The sequence below is a fragment of the Saccostrea cucullata genome, unplaced genomic scaffold (genome assembly GCF_032062105.1).
Source record: "Saccostrea cucullata isolate Sc308-1 unplaced genomic scaffold, CSIRO_AGI_Scuc_v1 ctg103, whole genome shotgun sequence".
In the NCBI taxonomy this organism is placed as follows: domain Eukaryota; kingdom Metazoa; phylum Mollusca; class Bivalvia; order Ostreida; family Ostreidae; genus Saccostrea; species Saccostrea cuccullata.
This window is the reverse complement of record NW_026937060.1, coordinates 1,491-18,088: the sequence shown is the minus strand read 5'-3', so window position 1 is coordinate 18,088 and position 16,598 is coordinate 1,491. Positions and strand designations below refer to the sequence as shown.

The 16,598-nt window shown below is 31.7% G+C and overlaps 1 protein-coding gene across 1 annotated transcript; it reads right to left on the bottom strand.

Annotated features, from left to right (window-relative positions):
- Positions 1–1,974: 1,974 nt before the first annotated feature.
- LOC134247145 (probable ubiquitin carboxyl-terminal hydrolase MINDY-4) lies at positions 1,975–16,319 on the bottom strand. The gene is made up of 16 exons (XM_062729476.1): positions 16,144–16,319; positions 10,976–11,095; positions 10,462–10,678; positions 9,828–10,021; positions 9,132–9,481; positions 8,312–8,492; positions 7,826–7,942; positions 7,275–7,363; positions 5,956–6,054; positions 5,705–5,771; positions 4,916–5,052; positions 4,601–4,664; positions 4,165–4,329; positions 3,453–3,633; positions 2,984–3,062; positions 1,975–2,809 (listed from the first exon to the last, which is right to left on the bottom strand). The coding sequence occupies exons 1-16, from the start codon at positions 16,204–16,206 to the stop codon at positions 2,761–2,763; spliced, it is 2,172 nt and encodes a 723-aa protein (XP_062585460.1). The 5' UTR covers positions 16,207–16,319; the 3' UTR covers positions 1,975–2,760.
- Positions 16,320–16,598: the final 279 nt, after the last annotated feature.

Below are 16,598 nucleotides of genomic sequence, written 5' to 3'. Positions count from 1 at the left end.
ATCAAATTTTTGGTCATGACATTGCTTTATTATACATATAAAAATGTCAATGAATAATTCTAAAATAAAAACACCAAAACACCAATAAAAATAAAAATAAAAAACAATGTAACATCAAATAAATTAAACGGTGTAATTATGCATGATTTTTGTCTGTCAAGTCCAACTCTTTACGAAACACTAAAAAAATCAATTGTTTTATGCTTTATTAAATAAAAAATCAATTATAATGTTGATATTTTAAAATATTTAATGATATATGTTGTTGTTTTAGCAAAATTAATAAATGATAAAAAGTTTGAGTTGAAAATAGTAACTATTGTCATGACCACAACATATTAAGTTGCGGTAAATGACAGTTTTGGTCATGACATAAATTGAGTTATTTCCTGATCAGCTCACCATACATACTATATGGATGGTACAATGATGTATATAACATTGAAGAAACATTAAATAAAGCCGTTTGGAACAAGTTTACTATGTGAAATATTTGTATTATCGTGTTTTAGAACATTCGGTCATGATCAACCATAAAGGAACTAATAAAAAAAGATACTTACAACGGGATTTTCCTTCTAAACCTTTTGACCTACACTGTTCCTTTCCTGCCATCAAAACTTTTAGTAGTTTATAAGCCTTCTTTTATGGAGAGTAATAATTCAAAGGGCAGTAACTCTATTTTAAATAGCAGATTGCACAATCGTTTCGGTCATGACGAAATATTAAGTGACACAAAAATATACAACAAAATTTTAGTAGTATGATCAAAAAACCTACTGAATAAAAAAAGAAACATACTTAGGAGAAATGTATAAGAATAAATAAGACAAATAAAACTGAAAAACAAAAATTAGATCGTCAAAAAACCCACAGAAAGTGGAAAGTCTATCATAGGGACACTGATATACGTCATTGATACATGATACAGTGACATTATTTTTCATTAATAAAATCAAACTTTAACATTTTTGCACATCAATACAAAAAAAGAATATCTTTTTATCTAATATTTAGAACAAAATCAGGGAAATTTTGTTTTATTTAACAGGAATATTAGAGTGTTTTTCATGAGTGACACAATTTGTCTCAAATTTGTGGAATCACCCATCCATCGTTGTGATCCTCCATCATAACTAAAAACATACATGTATAACAATATTTTCCTACATTTTAGAAATAAATTCGAAAGTTTTTAATGTTCCGTTTTGTTATTGTGTACCAAGGTGTGCTAACAGGGGACAGCATCATATGAAAAAAAATCATTCAGTATTGGATTTAATTACATGTATTAGATTGTATTTCAAAGTAATGAAATTAAACAATGAACTGATGAAATTATGACTTTAAAGGAGACTGTTGATATTCTTATTTCATCAACTTGTTTGTCAATAGCTTATTGCAGTCCCTAACATACTTGTGAGTGTCAATAATAATAAAAGTATGCAAGAAGTCAAAATCAAAAACTAATAAATGTACAAAAGAAAAAAAAACAACAAAACAATTTATTTCTCTTAATAAATATCATTTTATTACTACATGTTCATTTATAGTAAGCAAATTAAGTGCTCCCCTCAAACAACCATGTGTTTGAACACAGAATAAGTATGTTCATGCTGCAGTACTGTACTTTTTTTTTAATTCTGCAAGTTTAACAAGAACACATGCTCAGTATCATTTTCTTCCCTCTGCGCATTTGAATGCTTCTTTTTCAAATAAATTATTCAATCTTATGCTTGAAATACCACATCCAAAAATGAAGGCTAATTTACACAATTTGGGAACATGGATAATTTTTAAAGGTAGATAACTTCTACAAGTATAATGTTGAATTTTGCAAGTGAATTTTTGCTCTATGTTTTTGGTATTTGCAAAATAAATGAACCAAAAGTTAACGAAACACAAAGCCTGAGGGCCATAAAACTTTTGATTTCAATCTCACTTTTCCACTATTAATTCCTTTTGGAAAAAGTTTGACTGAGATCAAAAGTGAGCTTGTCTAAGTTTTATGGCCCCCAGGCCTGGTCTGACACAAGAAATAACTAAATGAATAGTTAATATATAATTATGGTACAGTATATTATAGTAAACTTTTGACTTCACACAAAGGATGGAAAAATAGTAATGTATCATTGGTGTTTTGTAGACAAAAATGACATAAACAGTATATTTTTAGCTGCAGCATTAAGATTCACAACAGTACTGTATAATATAACCTCGCCCCCTAGATTTAACTTTTTTAACTACAATATCACAATTTGAATATACAAGTAAACATCTACATGTATACTTGGCACAAAATATGTTTCTTTACAAAAGACACAATGTAAATAATTTCATAAATAAATAATACAATCAGCAGAATTGAAATAAATTTTAACATTTTAAATAAAAGTTCACAAAAAACAAGATCTTGAAGAAAAAAAATGTCTAGCATTTTATTTAATTGTATAACAAGAAATGTTTATATTTTACACCTTTACAAGTCACATCATGAATGTATCAGTCCATTCTTTCTTCCTAGAAGAGGTAAGATATTCCCTTATTTCTCTGCCTATAAGGAATAAATTAAAACAGTATGCTACGTCACTTTCCTTTCTAGAGTTGTTCCAAAATATTTCTTGCTGCATCAAAAACTGTTCACACCCTGTTGTCTCTGGGCTTATATCTTTGATTCATTTTTTCCTAGTTTGGTTTTCTAGCTATGCAAGTTAAAACTGGCATATCTAAGCTTAGAAGATCCACCAATCAGAAGTACTGTTACAAGAGCGGTTCACTTCCATTCCAATCTACGTTTGCCCCAGACCACCTAAGAAAACAAACAAACATAAATAAATGAAGCAAATCAGTCAGTCAAAGAACATTATTCACAAAAAAATCTACTTATCCCTATAGAATCAGTCAATCTTAAGAAAGCTAAAGTCATTAACATTTCAACAGGTACATGTATCTATTAAAAATAAAATAATAGATAAAGGCTTACTTTGTTCGTATGCACAATTCTAGTGGAGGGACAAGATCATCCTCAGATTTTTCATTTTGGTATCCCATGTCTACTGTATCTGAAAAATTTAAAGATCAAAAAATTCTAAATACATGTACTTTATGATTATCTATTTAATTTCAATCAACTCTCAATCCTCTGTTTATTACCTTCCTAAAAGGTTACCAAAATGAAAAAAAAAAAAACAACAAACACACAAAACAAAAAAATAAGAGTTTGTTGTTCTGTTTTGAAAGTGAAAGAAAAAATATTAAACTTAATGAATATTAAAAGTCAATTGAAAGTTACGCAGTTTATGTTTATTCATTTAAATTTATGCAGAATTTATTCTTTTTATTCTTTTCTTTTTTTCAGTTTTTAATCTATTAAAGATAAAAATATATTAATGGAAAGGTTTATTTTCACCACCTCCACCCCCTTTAGTAGTCAGCAAAATTATCAAATTTACCAATGGTTAGTTTGATTTCCTCCTGCTGTCTGGCCAGGCCGTCATAATAATATAGGTCAAACCGTCTCTCTGCCTTCCAATCGCTGACCAGCTCCTTCTTGATGGAGAACAGAACACTGAAGTGGCTCTCGCTGCACACAACCCAGATCGGGTATTTTGGAGTTTTGAGGTATGTGCCAACCTGAAAATTAAAATACAAATTGACAGTGACACCTCATAGGCAATGACTCTATTTGAGAAAATTCAGATAGACAAATCAGAGAGCTACAGCTCATAGCAATGTAAAAAAAAAAAAACTCCTCTATTAAAATATGCAGAACTCTTTCTCCACTGTACACAGTAAAACTCGGTTATAACGAAGTCACTGGGACTTATGAAATTACTTTGCAATATCTGTAATTCATTATAGCCATATAAGGACCTTTTATTTCTTAAATTTACATAGAAATATTCAAATGAATAACTATATCCTAATTTGCAATATCTGTGTTTGTACTGAGTAAGTTTTACTAAAATATCTTAACTTTATGATTTGAAAAAAATCTTTGCTCCACTTAAATTATTCATATGTAATCAATTTTTAATTGATTATAAATTTATCCTATTTACACTCAAGGTTGAAACTCCACACTAGTGGAAAATTCTATATTCTTTATTTCATCTGTGTCGCCTTCCAGACAGATATTCAATGAAATTTTGTGATGTACTTTACCTGGCAAGATTTGTAATGTTCAAACAGAGACAGCAGTCCTATATTTGACCTCCCTGTGACCCCTTTCAGAACTGTGACATCACTTCCTGTTCCTGAGTCCAGCTCTATCTTGTCATTGAACACATTAGATGTGGCTTTTCCAGTTAAATATAAATTAACCATGTCCTTTTTAAAAAAAAAAAAACAAATAAGATAAAAATTATGTATTAAAAAACATGTATTAAAAAGAACCCACAAAAAAAAAGCAGATTAAAGGTAGTTCCTATGTAGTTGCCCTAATGTTCATAGATAAATCCAAATCTAATAGTTTTATCAATATACTATGCAATTGAATCATTCTCGATATATATTCCTCAAATGCTAATTAAAAGCTGAATACTACAACAGCCTTTAATAAAGCAATCAACATTACCTGTTTCTTGCATGCTAGAATTACCTGAGTACAATATCCATGGGCTCCCATCAGTTTCCCTGTAGGTTCATCCATGTCTTCCCTCACCCTAAAAAAACAGAGGAAATCAAAAATATTCTCATCTAGGATTTCAAAGTTTGAATAAGAAGACATCAGGCTTCATGTGCATAACCTTGAGAAAACCTTAAATTTAAAATTTACTATCCTCATGATGATTTTTTTATCTATAACCTCAAAGTTAGACTTACTTTATTATACAAATTACTAAAATTATTATTCACTTTAAGGTACACTGACACTCTGATAAGAGAGATAACTCTTAAAGGTATGCTGACTTACTGGTCAATGTATCGTGAGAAGATGGCAGAGTATAGGGTCAGTATCACACCCCCTTTACCATCCGTCATGAAATAATGAACGTTTTGTGTCATGAAGCTCAGTAGATCCTCATACGACTTAAAGTGGTTCAACATCAGCTGAAAGGAGAACATACAATCACATCAACTAAAGAAAGGTAACACTCTACTCTAAATATTAATCCATTCTTTTCGAAGAGAGATTTCAATTAAAACTTTCTTTTCATTCAATGTACATGTATCATGTCAACAAAAGTAAACCAGATCAAGAAACAAGCACGTGTACATTGTATTTAAGGTTCATTGATACTCTGATAAGAGAGATAACTCTTAATGACATAAATGTCTATTATTCCTATTTAGATTTGCCAAGTTGAAGTGTCTTTTTTGTCCACTTTGCCCAGCAAGCTATGCTATAATTATTTGTATTTTACTTATAGTATACATTTCTTTTGGAAAATCATTAAGGTTCAAGCAACATTTTATATGAGTGAGCAGAGGGTTAATGAACCTTAAAGAAAGATATTTGCCCAAAAAGCTCTTAAAATCCTTTTGATTTGATCTATGAAAGAATGGACATAGAAAACAATATACATGTGAACTGACAAAACTTAGGGAAACAACAAGTGAAATAACAGCTGTAAACTCTCAGAGGAAATGCTGCCTTCAAAATGGTCAAGTAAACCATGTCCCATTCACTGCAGGGAGAATAACAAGTAAAACACAGTTTAACAATTTAAGTCTTTTAGTCTTTACTAGTTGTATTACTCACAGTCTCTGTCAGATCATCTGCTCTGTACTTTGGAGCTCCACCCTGAAACACAGCCTTTCCTGAACCTCTGAAATAAAAACAATAGAAACAAGTTAATTGAGAGAATCTGTGCCCCCCCCCAGTCAAGGAAAAAAATAAGAGCAAGTGCGGATCTAAGGAGAGGGGGTGTAATTTCAATGTCACCAGTTGGGTCTGTTTACAGGAAACAAATATTTTTCACTTAGGCCTATAAACAAAATTGTTGAGCTTACATGGCCACAACAGCTGTCTTTTGTTCTCCTGCTCTCCAGAATATTTTGGACAGAGCTGTAGCTAGGGCTAGACTTCTCTCTTCATGTGTTGGGTCTCCACTAGAAAATAAATGGATAGACATTCTACTTGAACAGCATTCTTTTTTGTGTGTGCAATAATTCACAATTTCATTTTATGTTTGCCAATAACTATTGTTATGTCTTTTTTTGTCTTTATACTTTATTGAAATAAATCAAACATGAAGATATTTTCATCTGATTATCTTCCAAATAATGTTTTCTTTACCATGGTAATACGTACTGTAATACATGTACAATGTTTTGAGTAGTGTTATTTTGAGTGGTATTTACACTTTAATACAACATTCTGAGTATTGGCAATATTACACTAACAATTTTTTAAGTAGTAGTATTTTTACACTTACAATATTTCTAGTGGTATTTTGTACTTGCAATCTTGTGAGTAGCATTTTTAATCTTATCATAGTTTGAGTTGTATTTTACACTTCACACACTTTTGAGTGGTATTTGACACTTACAATCTCTTCAGTGGTATTTTTACACTTACAATACCTTGAGTGGTATTTTTACACTAGCAATCTTTTAAGTAGTATTTTAAACTAAGTCTTACAATATTTTGAGTGGTATTTTTACACTTACAATCTTTTGAGTGATATTTTTACACTTACAATCTGTTGAATGGTATTTTACACTTACAATCTTTTGAGTGGTATTTTACACTTACAATCTTATGAGTGGTATTTTACATTATGTCTTACAATATTTTGAGTGGTATTTTTACACTTTCAATCTTTTGAGTGATATTTCTACACTTACAATCTTTTGAGTGGTATTTTACACTTACAATCTTTTGAGTGGTATTTTACACTAAGTCTTACAATATTTTGAGTGGTATTTTTACACTTTCATCAATCTTTTGAATGGTATTTTACACTTACAATCTTTTAAGTGGTATTTTACACTAAGTCTTACAATATTTTGAGTGGTATTTTTACACTTACAATCTTTTGAGTGATATTTTTACACTTACAATCTGTTGAATGGTATTTTACACTTACAATCTTTTGAGTGGTATTTTACACTATGTCTTACAATATTTTGAGTGGTATTTTTACACTTTCAATCTTTTGAGTGATATTTTTACACTTACAATCTTTTGAGTGGTATTTTACACTTACAATCTTTTGAGTGGTATTTTACACTGTGTCTTACAATATTTTGAGTGGTATTTTTACACTTTCAATCTTTTGAGTGATATTTTTACACTTACAATCTTTTGAGTGGTATTTTACACTTACAATCTTTTGAGTGGTATTTTACAATCACCAAACAGTAACTCTTGTAGAACGTAGGCCTGGATGGCTGCCAGAACACCACAGGGCCCTCCCTAAAAAGAATGGTTCACTTAAACTAAACAATCCAATAGCATGTAAAAATTAAAACCTTGTACAATATATGTCATCAGGATAAAATACAAGTTGATTCTTATAAAGTTGTAAGATCATCTAATTTATTACAGCCAAATTTCAAATTTACATTGATTTCTCAAAAAATCTTGAAAGGTCTGAATTCACTTGAAAAAATTGACTTAATAAAAAAATAATTCTTTTTTTACTTTAAAACAACTAAGTTATGTAAATTAAGTCAGTTAAGGTAAGTAAAATGAAAAAAAAAACCTAGCACAATAGCAATATTTTAAGTCTAGTAGAACCTTAATGGATAAATTCCAATTTAGCAGATATTATTGGAAAGAAATGTGATTTTCCACATTCAGCTAATTCTTTATATATCTGATTGTATAAACATTAGCTTTAACTATTTGTGTAGTACTATAGAATCCTTATCTGACCTTTCTCTGAACAATTCCATACTGAAGCTTGGGAAGGTCACAGAACACAAGACCTTGATACTTCCATTCATCATTAAAACACTGATTTGCTGACCCAAATATCAAAGACTTTAGGTTCTGAAAAAAAGATACAATTGTAATGAAAGTTGAATTATGGATGATAGTACACTATATTGAAGCATACATCCATGCATTATTGGCAAAGTTTTCAATTAAATTCATCGTTGAAGGTAATAAACTATCATCAAATCATACAAAGATTTTAATGTGTAAGCTTAACAGAATACCTCATCTATTTGAAAGTTGATATATAAGCAATGAATATACCAATTTTGCAGAATTTTTTTCAAAGGCAGTTTTTTTCTATACAAAGGCATAGATCTGCAGGTGTATCAAAACATGCAATTTTGAACTGGAAGTCTCAGTGAATATTCATGTTAAAGTATGACAGACACAATGATACTGTAATTATACATATTTACTTACTATTGCTGTCTGCAGGGTGATTGGTCTAGCATCTATCAAGTTCTGAACTGTTCGACCAACAGAGAGCTTTGGACCGAGGTCAAGGTCAGCTAGATCTGAGTCAAGGTCATCACAATCACCAAATTCTACATCTCCCACTTTTGTAGAGGCTTTTGATGAAAGAGAGTTGCTGGAAGGTGATCTGATGAAATGAAAAAGTAAATTCAGAATGATGTAATTTAAATTTTTTTTGTAAAGCAAGGGCTCCACAAAGTGAAGCATGGATTCTGATGCTAATTATTTCACTTCAGTTTCACACAGGACAAACTAAAAAAAAACACTAACACACAAGTGCCTAACTATATTCCCTCCTACTCTATTACTAGAGAATAATAAAATTGCTTTAAGAAACATGATGCCTCACAGCCTCAGTCATATAAAAAAAAATTTGTGGCCTCTACTTTGACATTGTCTATAAGTTTTGACATCAATCTTTGATTTACATGATCCAAGACAGATAAAAAAATCTCTGTGGTTAGCTTTATTGAATATGACAATGTTTAGTTTAAATGCCATTCATGACATTTCAGTAGGATGGGAGACTTGATTTAAGAGCATGGAAACATAATCCATTTGATATTCTTTTGTTTTTCATATTAATGATCCTGTATTTATCTCCCATGAAGAAGTTTAACTTTCCAACACATCAGCTTCTTTTTAGACTACAGCTTAATGTACCCTCTCCCTTATATATATGTTTAAATATCTAAATATACTTCACAAAATACTAGCTCTTTTCTTATACAAGAAAATTAAATAATTTTATTATAGTTTTACTCACTTTTCTATGCGTTGACTCCCTCTGGTTGGGGGTCTGTTCGCAATACTGGATTTATCTACACTGTAGTCCCCAGGTAAATCATCCTCCATGGACAATTGACGTCGCCCAGAGACAGATTTCTGTTTTGTTGATTTCGTTTCCTTGACATCCAACACATCCTGTATTGAAGACTTCCTGTCACGCCCAATGCCACTTCCTGTTCCCTGACCCAAAGTCAGGCCGGAAAGTCTGTCTTCATTTAATGAGGTCCGCCTAGGTTCAGGGGTTGTTTCTGTGGAATCAAGGAGAATTTTGCGAGACCCTGAGGTCAAAGGTCGAGGTTTGTTTAGTTTTCTGTTTCTTCCTGAGTCCTGTAAATGAAAAAAAGTTACATGTTGGTTTCCAAGGAATCATGAAAATTTATATGTGTTGACTACATCAAAAAAAAAAAATCCTAGTCTATTCAAAATATCATCAACAGGGGCATCAAAATATTTTTCATTTTTTTGATATTTATAAACCAAAATAAATTGATTCCAGCTGAAATGTTGAAACAGATAAAATATCTTTAATCTTTTGAATTTACTAGAATGATGCATTCTGTGATTATAAGTCAAAATGAATAAAACACCAAATGACTCCTCCTACATCCAAATCAAATGTTAAACTGCCACATTTAGTAATCAACATCCCTGACATCTGATTTGTCTAACTGACCTCTAAGTTGCTGGTGATTGGTCCAGATAGCCCTTTCCTCTTGGCACTGACCGGTCTAGCCTGGAGCCTCTGTGGGGTGGGAAGATAGTCATTGGTTTCCTCTTTATCCATCAGCCCCGCCTTCCCTCCCCCCAGGACAGTCTCACCCTCAACATCGTCATCAATAATCAGGTCCTGGTTACCATTACGCACACCTACATTTGTACATTTAAAAAATTATGCATTTGAATAGGATCTGAATTTGAAAAAAAGAGGTTTACATTGTATGAATTTTTTTTTTCATATCAGTGTTAGAAATCATGCTATTTGAACAATCAGATATTATGACTTCAAATTTATCATGTTGCAGATTTTCAAAATCCTACTAAATATAAAATAATGTTGTACTTGTATTTTCATTTTGGTCCTTATATACATGTAGTTATATTTACAAAAGATAGAAAATTTTGAAAAATTAAAAATGCTTATCATTTGAAGATATTTACCATAATTTGGGGGAAAAAAGCATATTTTTAATTAGGACAAGATATTTTTCGAGAACAAAGGTTTAAAAAAAATTAGACCCTGTGAAGTCAACATATTTAGCAGTTATGTGTTTTATGCATCACAAGTTAGACAGGCTGGCAATAATTACTTGTCTTAGACTTGGCAGAGCCGTAACCAGAGGAAGTAGGCCTATCAGCAGCGGGACTTATCAAATCATTAGGATCACTGGACCGCGACGACTGGGAGGAAGACACTGGCCGGGAATCCTGGGACGATGACATCATAGGCACGTCACTTGGTTTGGTCATCTCCAGAAAATATTTGGTTATAATTTCTAACATTGTTCTTAAGGGCTCCAACATTTCCTGTGAACAAAGATAGGAGGATTTTACTAATGAATGAACTTGAAAATTCTGGGTTTTAAAATATAATGTTGAACTTAGCTATTTTGCATTTCTGATACTGATATTCTAATTCATTTGTGTTCCAATCATGAAACCTGGATATCCTGGATCTTATTTATAAGATATATGTATATATTTAAGTTATTTTTCTTAGCCCAGAAGATTTAAGATAAATTTCAAATTTTGAATGATTGCACAAGGCTTTTTTCAACTTAAAAAATTACAAACAAACAAAATTGAAGATTGACTTATAAAAACCTTGTTTTTCTTCATCAGCTTCTCAATATGAAGTTCTTTCATCAGCAATTGTCTGTTACTTATGGCATTATTTCCCCTTGGCATTTCTTGGTCCAGCATTTGCAGTGTACACTTCAGGCCCTATAGATAAAGGTAAAATTACCCAAAGGATAACTAACTATGATGTTTGACCAAAATTAAAGGTGTGTGATAAGTTTAACTAGCAATTAAATCATTTGATATTATGGAACAGGTGTGGTAGTCAGCCGGGTTCAATCGCCAGTGGCCAGATATAGCTCAGTTGGTGGAGCACCTGACCGGAGATGCAAGGGCCTCGGGTTCAAATCCTGGTCTGGTCCACTGCATTTTCCTCATCTCCCATTACACAGGAAAGGTATCAAGACTGTCTACAGTATTACATGTATGTGATTTCCGTGCTTCTGCATTTTCACCAATCCGAGATTCCTCCGACTCTTACCCCTGCTTTTTATATTGTGACATGTGCAGGGTAACGGGTATGTTCGCCCGATCTACCTGTTTGCAGGAGTCCGTTCATGCAAAGTCCATTCGCCCGAAATATTTTTCGCCCAATATCTTGTTTGCCCTATATGTGGTTCTCCCTATATGATTTGATTCTACTGTTTTTTGAATGACTAAGTGTTTGCACTATAGTTAATTAGATGATTAATATCAATGTTAATTTGGGGGATACATCCGTGTTATTTTTATGAATTGCACTATACGTTTTGATAACAATGAAAGGACTGAGACGTAGGTGTGACCGCTGCTACTAAAACAGATGTGACCATTTGTGACCATATGCATAATGTCTGACGGACACAGTGACGGTCTGTTTTATTTTGAATGTACAAAAAATTAGGAAAGAAAATCATTAGATTTTATTCTAATAGGGATGGGTATCGCCAAAAATTTCGTATCGCGATATATCACGATTTTTTCCCACAATATCACGATAATATGATATTTTTAAAAGCAGTGTTTACAATGATTTTATGTGAAAAGTCATTATTTTTCTAAAAAATATGCTAGAAAAACAAAATTTTACTTTCTTGAAATTTTTATGTATATAAATTCAATTATGTTTGGACGGTAAGATGCCGTTCTTTTCACTTTATACAACATTTTTTATACATTCTGTAATTGTAATTTGAAAGATTGAACAAATAAATGAATAATTTCTGGACTTTATAATATGTACCTAAAGACCGGTATTTAGGTCTCTGTATCATGATACATATCACACAACAAAAAATCATGATATACCAGTATACCCATAAAATAGCACATCCCTATATTCTACATTAAATTACAACGAACAGACCCTGTGCGAACAAGTTTTAAGGCGAACGGACTCTGGGTGAACAAGAAATCAGGCGAACAGGAAATTGGGTGAACAATTTTTAGGACGAACGAACAGTCAGTCTACAGAGGAGTTTGAAGATTACATTTTCACGTGTTTCACTATTTTACATTAACTAGGTTTCTTGATCTGACAAAATTAGGTTTGGTCACGTGTGTTACATGTACTGATTACAAAAAAAGGACAAAATGTCCTATGTGGTCCATGTCGAATACTGGCAATAAACTTTCACAAGGACTAACTCTTGTTTTTTCCCCTCTTTGTTTTTGTTTATTTTTATGCAATAATGAGACATATTTAGACACACAACCCGTACGAAAGTTTGAGGCAGAATAGGCACGGCTTGGGCACGGCTAAGGCACGGAATCCGCACGGGTTTTTAAACAGCGCGGCACGGGTTCTGCATGTCCAAGACATGGACACGGCTTTTGAGCCTGAAAGTGAGAATCCCTGCTCACAGAAATCCTTGTGGAGGCACAGAATCCGTGTCCCTGGGAGACGGTTTTTGCTTCAAACTATTTATTTATATCTCACGGCTTTTTTTCTGAGCATGCTCAATCATATCTTCCTTTATTTGAATATTGAATTGGAGGGATTCATGGTCATGAGCTAAGAATGTGTCTTTTTTACTCTAGTTAAAGGATATTAAACTAATAGATACATGTCAGTTGGAATTGTATTTATGTCCAGTCAGGGGTGTGATTGAAATCCATCATTTTTAAAAATGATGATTTTCAGTCATTAAATTGATTTTTAATAATGATGGAAATTCATCTTTTTTTAGTAAAATGATGAAAAACAGTCATTTCTATTTTGAAATTTATTTTAGAAATAGAGTTATCTCTGATATTAAAAATGACTGTTTTTCATCATTTTTTATCAAATTGTTAGGTCTGGGCGCACTTAATTATCTCATTAGTTTTACGGGGAGCACTAAATTATTTTGGTTTCAATTACTTGTCAAGATGTTTCTCTACACAAGGGTCTATGGCAGGATAGTGTACTATATCTAATTACTGTAGTAAATGGGATGGGAAAATTGACTTGAGAATGGAAATATGATGAAAAGACGTCATATTTACAAAAATCAGAAAATTGTGTACATTATATACTTAGAAGAAATGACCATTATCCATCATTTTTAAAAATGATGGATTTCAGTCACACCCCTGACTGATGTCAGTCTTGGAGGATTTTCTCACTTTAAACTAAATGCAGTAAGTCTAAGATAGAACAAATATAAGTTCATTTTCAATTTTCATGATCTTTCTGTATTTGCAATGTTGATATTGAACATGATGAAACACTGCATCTCTGTTCATTTGAATGACTCTAGTTGTACTCTCACTAATTAATCCCCAAATATTTTATGTGTCATCACTGTGCTACAAAAAGGTTTATTTAAATTAAATTCTTTCTCAGATTGTCCAAACTAAGATAAAATTACAATTCCCAGAATTGTACATTATCAATTAAATTCTTAATTAAAAGCTAGCATGGATTGTAACTGATAAAGCAATCTTAATCTTTAACAGAAAGTATATCAGGACACATTTATATAAGATTTTCAACTTTTAAAATTCTAAAGCTATAAGCATAATGATAACATAAAACATTGTGAAGTTTGGTTTCAGTCACCATGCATTTTGGCATTCACATGCAGTTACATCAGGAGATTCTCTACAAGCCCTGACCTAGATCTAGACAAAAGCACAGATCCCGTGACTCCATATATGGTATGTCACACGGCTTTTTTGACACGGGTTTCCAAAAATCCATGTCTCCATATATGGAAAAGGACACGGGTTTCAGACACGGTTTTAAAGAATCCGTTAGTCCATATATGGAAACAAGCACGGCTTTCCGACACGGATTTTCTAAAACCGTGTGATCTCATTTAAATAATTCGGCCAATATCCCGTGCCGTGTCCGTGCCTCGACCACTTTCAGGCACGGCTTTCCATAAATACTTTACATTGGTGCAGGAATTTTTTTTTTTTTTTTTTTTTTTTTTTTTTTTTTTTTTATTCACACAACATACATCATTATAAACATATTTCAAAAGAAACAGACTGATGTGTTTTTTTTTATTTTAAGAGAGATAGAAATGATAGAGAGAAAGATAGAGGGGAGAGCAGAGAGAGAGAGAGAAGAGAAAGAGAGTGTGTAAAGATTCAAGTTAAGAGAATAGAAGATTCCACCTGTTCCACTGGGTATCAAACTTTTCCTTTTTACCATTCTTATAAGAGATAATTTTCTGTGTTTCATAATGAAATTTCATTTGTGATATTGCATTTTGTAAGTTAATATGTTTCTTTGTGCACCTGGCAGTATAAATATAGTATTTTAGCCAAAGTAGAATGACATTTTGAATATCAGTATTTTCCTCAATAAATCCTAAAATAAAAGATTTCTTAGTAACATTTATCATTAAACCAGTTTTTTCTTCTAACAAATGTACAAATTCTTCAAGAAAAAATTGTGTATTATCACATTCCCATAAAAGGTGTTCTATTGTTTCATCCTCAGTATGACAAAAACTGCATAATTTACAGTCATTTTTTCTTATTTTGAATAAAAATGAATTTGTTGCTAGGATTTTGTTTAAAATCCTATATTGGAACCATTGTAGTTTACAATCTTTTGTTACCCTAAAGGGTATCATGTGAATTTTTTTCCATTCCTGAGTTCCAACTTCTAAAAGCTCACTCCAATAAGTTCTACCTGCTGTGACAGAAGAATTTTGAATAAGGATTTCATAATAGCATTTAGATTTTCTACATTTTGTTACTGTGTAGATATTAGACATAATCATGGGATTTGTGAGCTTTTTTATTGTTTTTTCCTGACCGGAGTTTTTCATCCAATCCTTTATAGCATGAATAATACTCCTGAATTCTAAGAAATTAATCTTTATATTTGGATAGGTGTTACACAACTGCTCATAAGAAAATAGTGAACCATCTTCATTACTGATATCATTAATTTGTCTAATGTTGCTCTCAAACATATTTTTATTATAAAATGGTTTTCCGCCAATATGCAAATTTGGATTGTAAAATAGTGGTGAGTCACCAGCAACATCAAACTTTTTCTCAAGATTTTGTAACATTATCCAGGACTTAAAAACATCTATCCAAAATTTATTTTTTAATGTTTTTAAAAAAGTTGAAGTATATTCAATTCCACAACTAATAAATTTGTTCAAATTAAATTTAGGAATGAGGTTTTCCAACCCTCTATTTGTAAAAATTAGATGCCTTATCCAAAATAATTTCATGGAGGCTATAAAAGATGTCAGATTTACCATTTTTAAACCCCCCTCTTCATATTTTTTTTACAATTACTTCTTTCTTAACCCTATGGGTTGAATTATTCCATATAAATGAAAAAAACATTTTTTCCAATTCCTTACAGAATGATAATTTTATAAGCACGGGTTTCTGGAACGGAATCCGTGCCTAAGCCGTGTCTAAGCCGCCCGGACTGTTTCGTATGAGATGCTTTTAAAGGAGTTCTTTTTTTATGTTCTTTATGGTGCAGCAACCATTTACATGATTTAACTGAGGAAACTCTGGTAAACAATGGACCACATTGTTTTGAATAGCTTAGACAGTTTTTAACTTGTCTAGAATCAGTAGGGATATGAATCATTTGCATAAACATAAACAAATGCAAAGAAAAATCTCGGATAATATTTTACATTATTACGATTACATAATTTTAGTGAAAATAATTGAGGAAATAAATAAATACCAATGTAAACAACAGACCGAATTATCTCAAAATGTTTTTTACAATGTAGTACCTTTCTGCTTAAAAATTCTCGAACAAGAGATGCTGCAACAGCTTCAGTATATGTAGGATCCATGTTAAGGTCTCGTACTGTTCATGCATAAGACTATGATCAGCTTAATCAACTTATTTTTTTTTATTTACCCAACACTTTTGATAATGTCCGCCATATTTAAACATTCCAAAGTAGCAACAGGTTCTCGCGAGATTTCGAAATTCTGGACACCGATCGAATTCGTCCCCATGTATTTTAGATGAATTGGTGTTTAATATCAGTGTTGACGAGTTGTATTGTATAAGCGGTAGGTAAGAGCGAAATAACAGTAACTGCTAGATAAACACTTATTTTTATGATTGTTTACAGGAAATATTCAAAAATACAGAATTCTTTAAGAGTCACTTTTTAATAAATCTGATTATTAAGATACGAGTGTCGAATCGCAAGGCTACCGCTAGGGAAATATATTT

Bases quoted from the DNA above. Each gene is read 5' to 3' on its own strand.
- LOC134247145 (XM_062729476.1), bottom strand. From the start codon at position 16,206: ATGGATCCTACATATACTGAAGCTGTTGCAGCATCTCTTGTTCGAGAA. The intron at 5,053-5,704 runs GTGAGTAATACA...TTCTCCTTTCAG, and splicing joins CAGATGATCTGACAGAGACT to CTGATGTTGAACCACTTTAA. The intron at 4,665-4,915 runs GTAAGTCAGCAT...CTGTTTTTTTAG, and splicing joins TTCTCACGATACATTGACCA to GGTGAGGGAAGACATGGATG.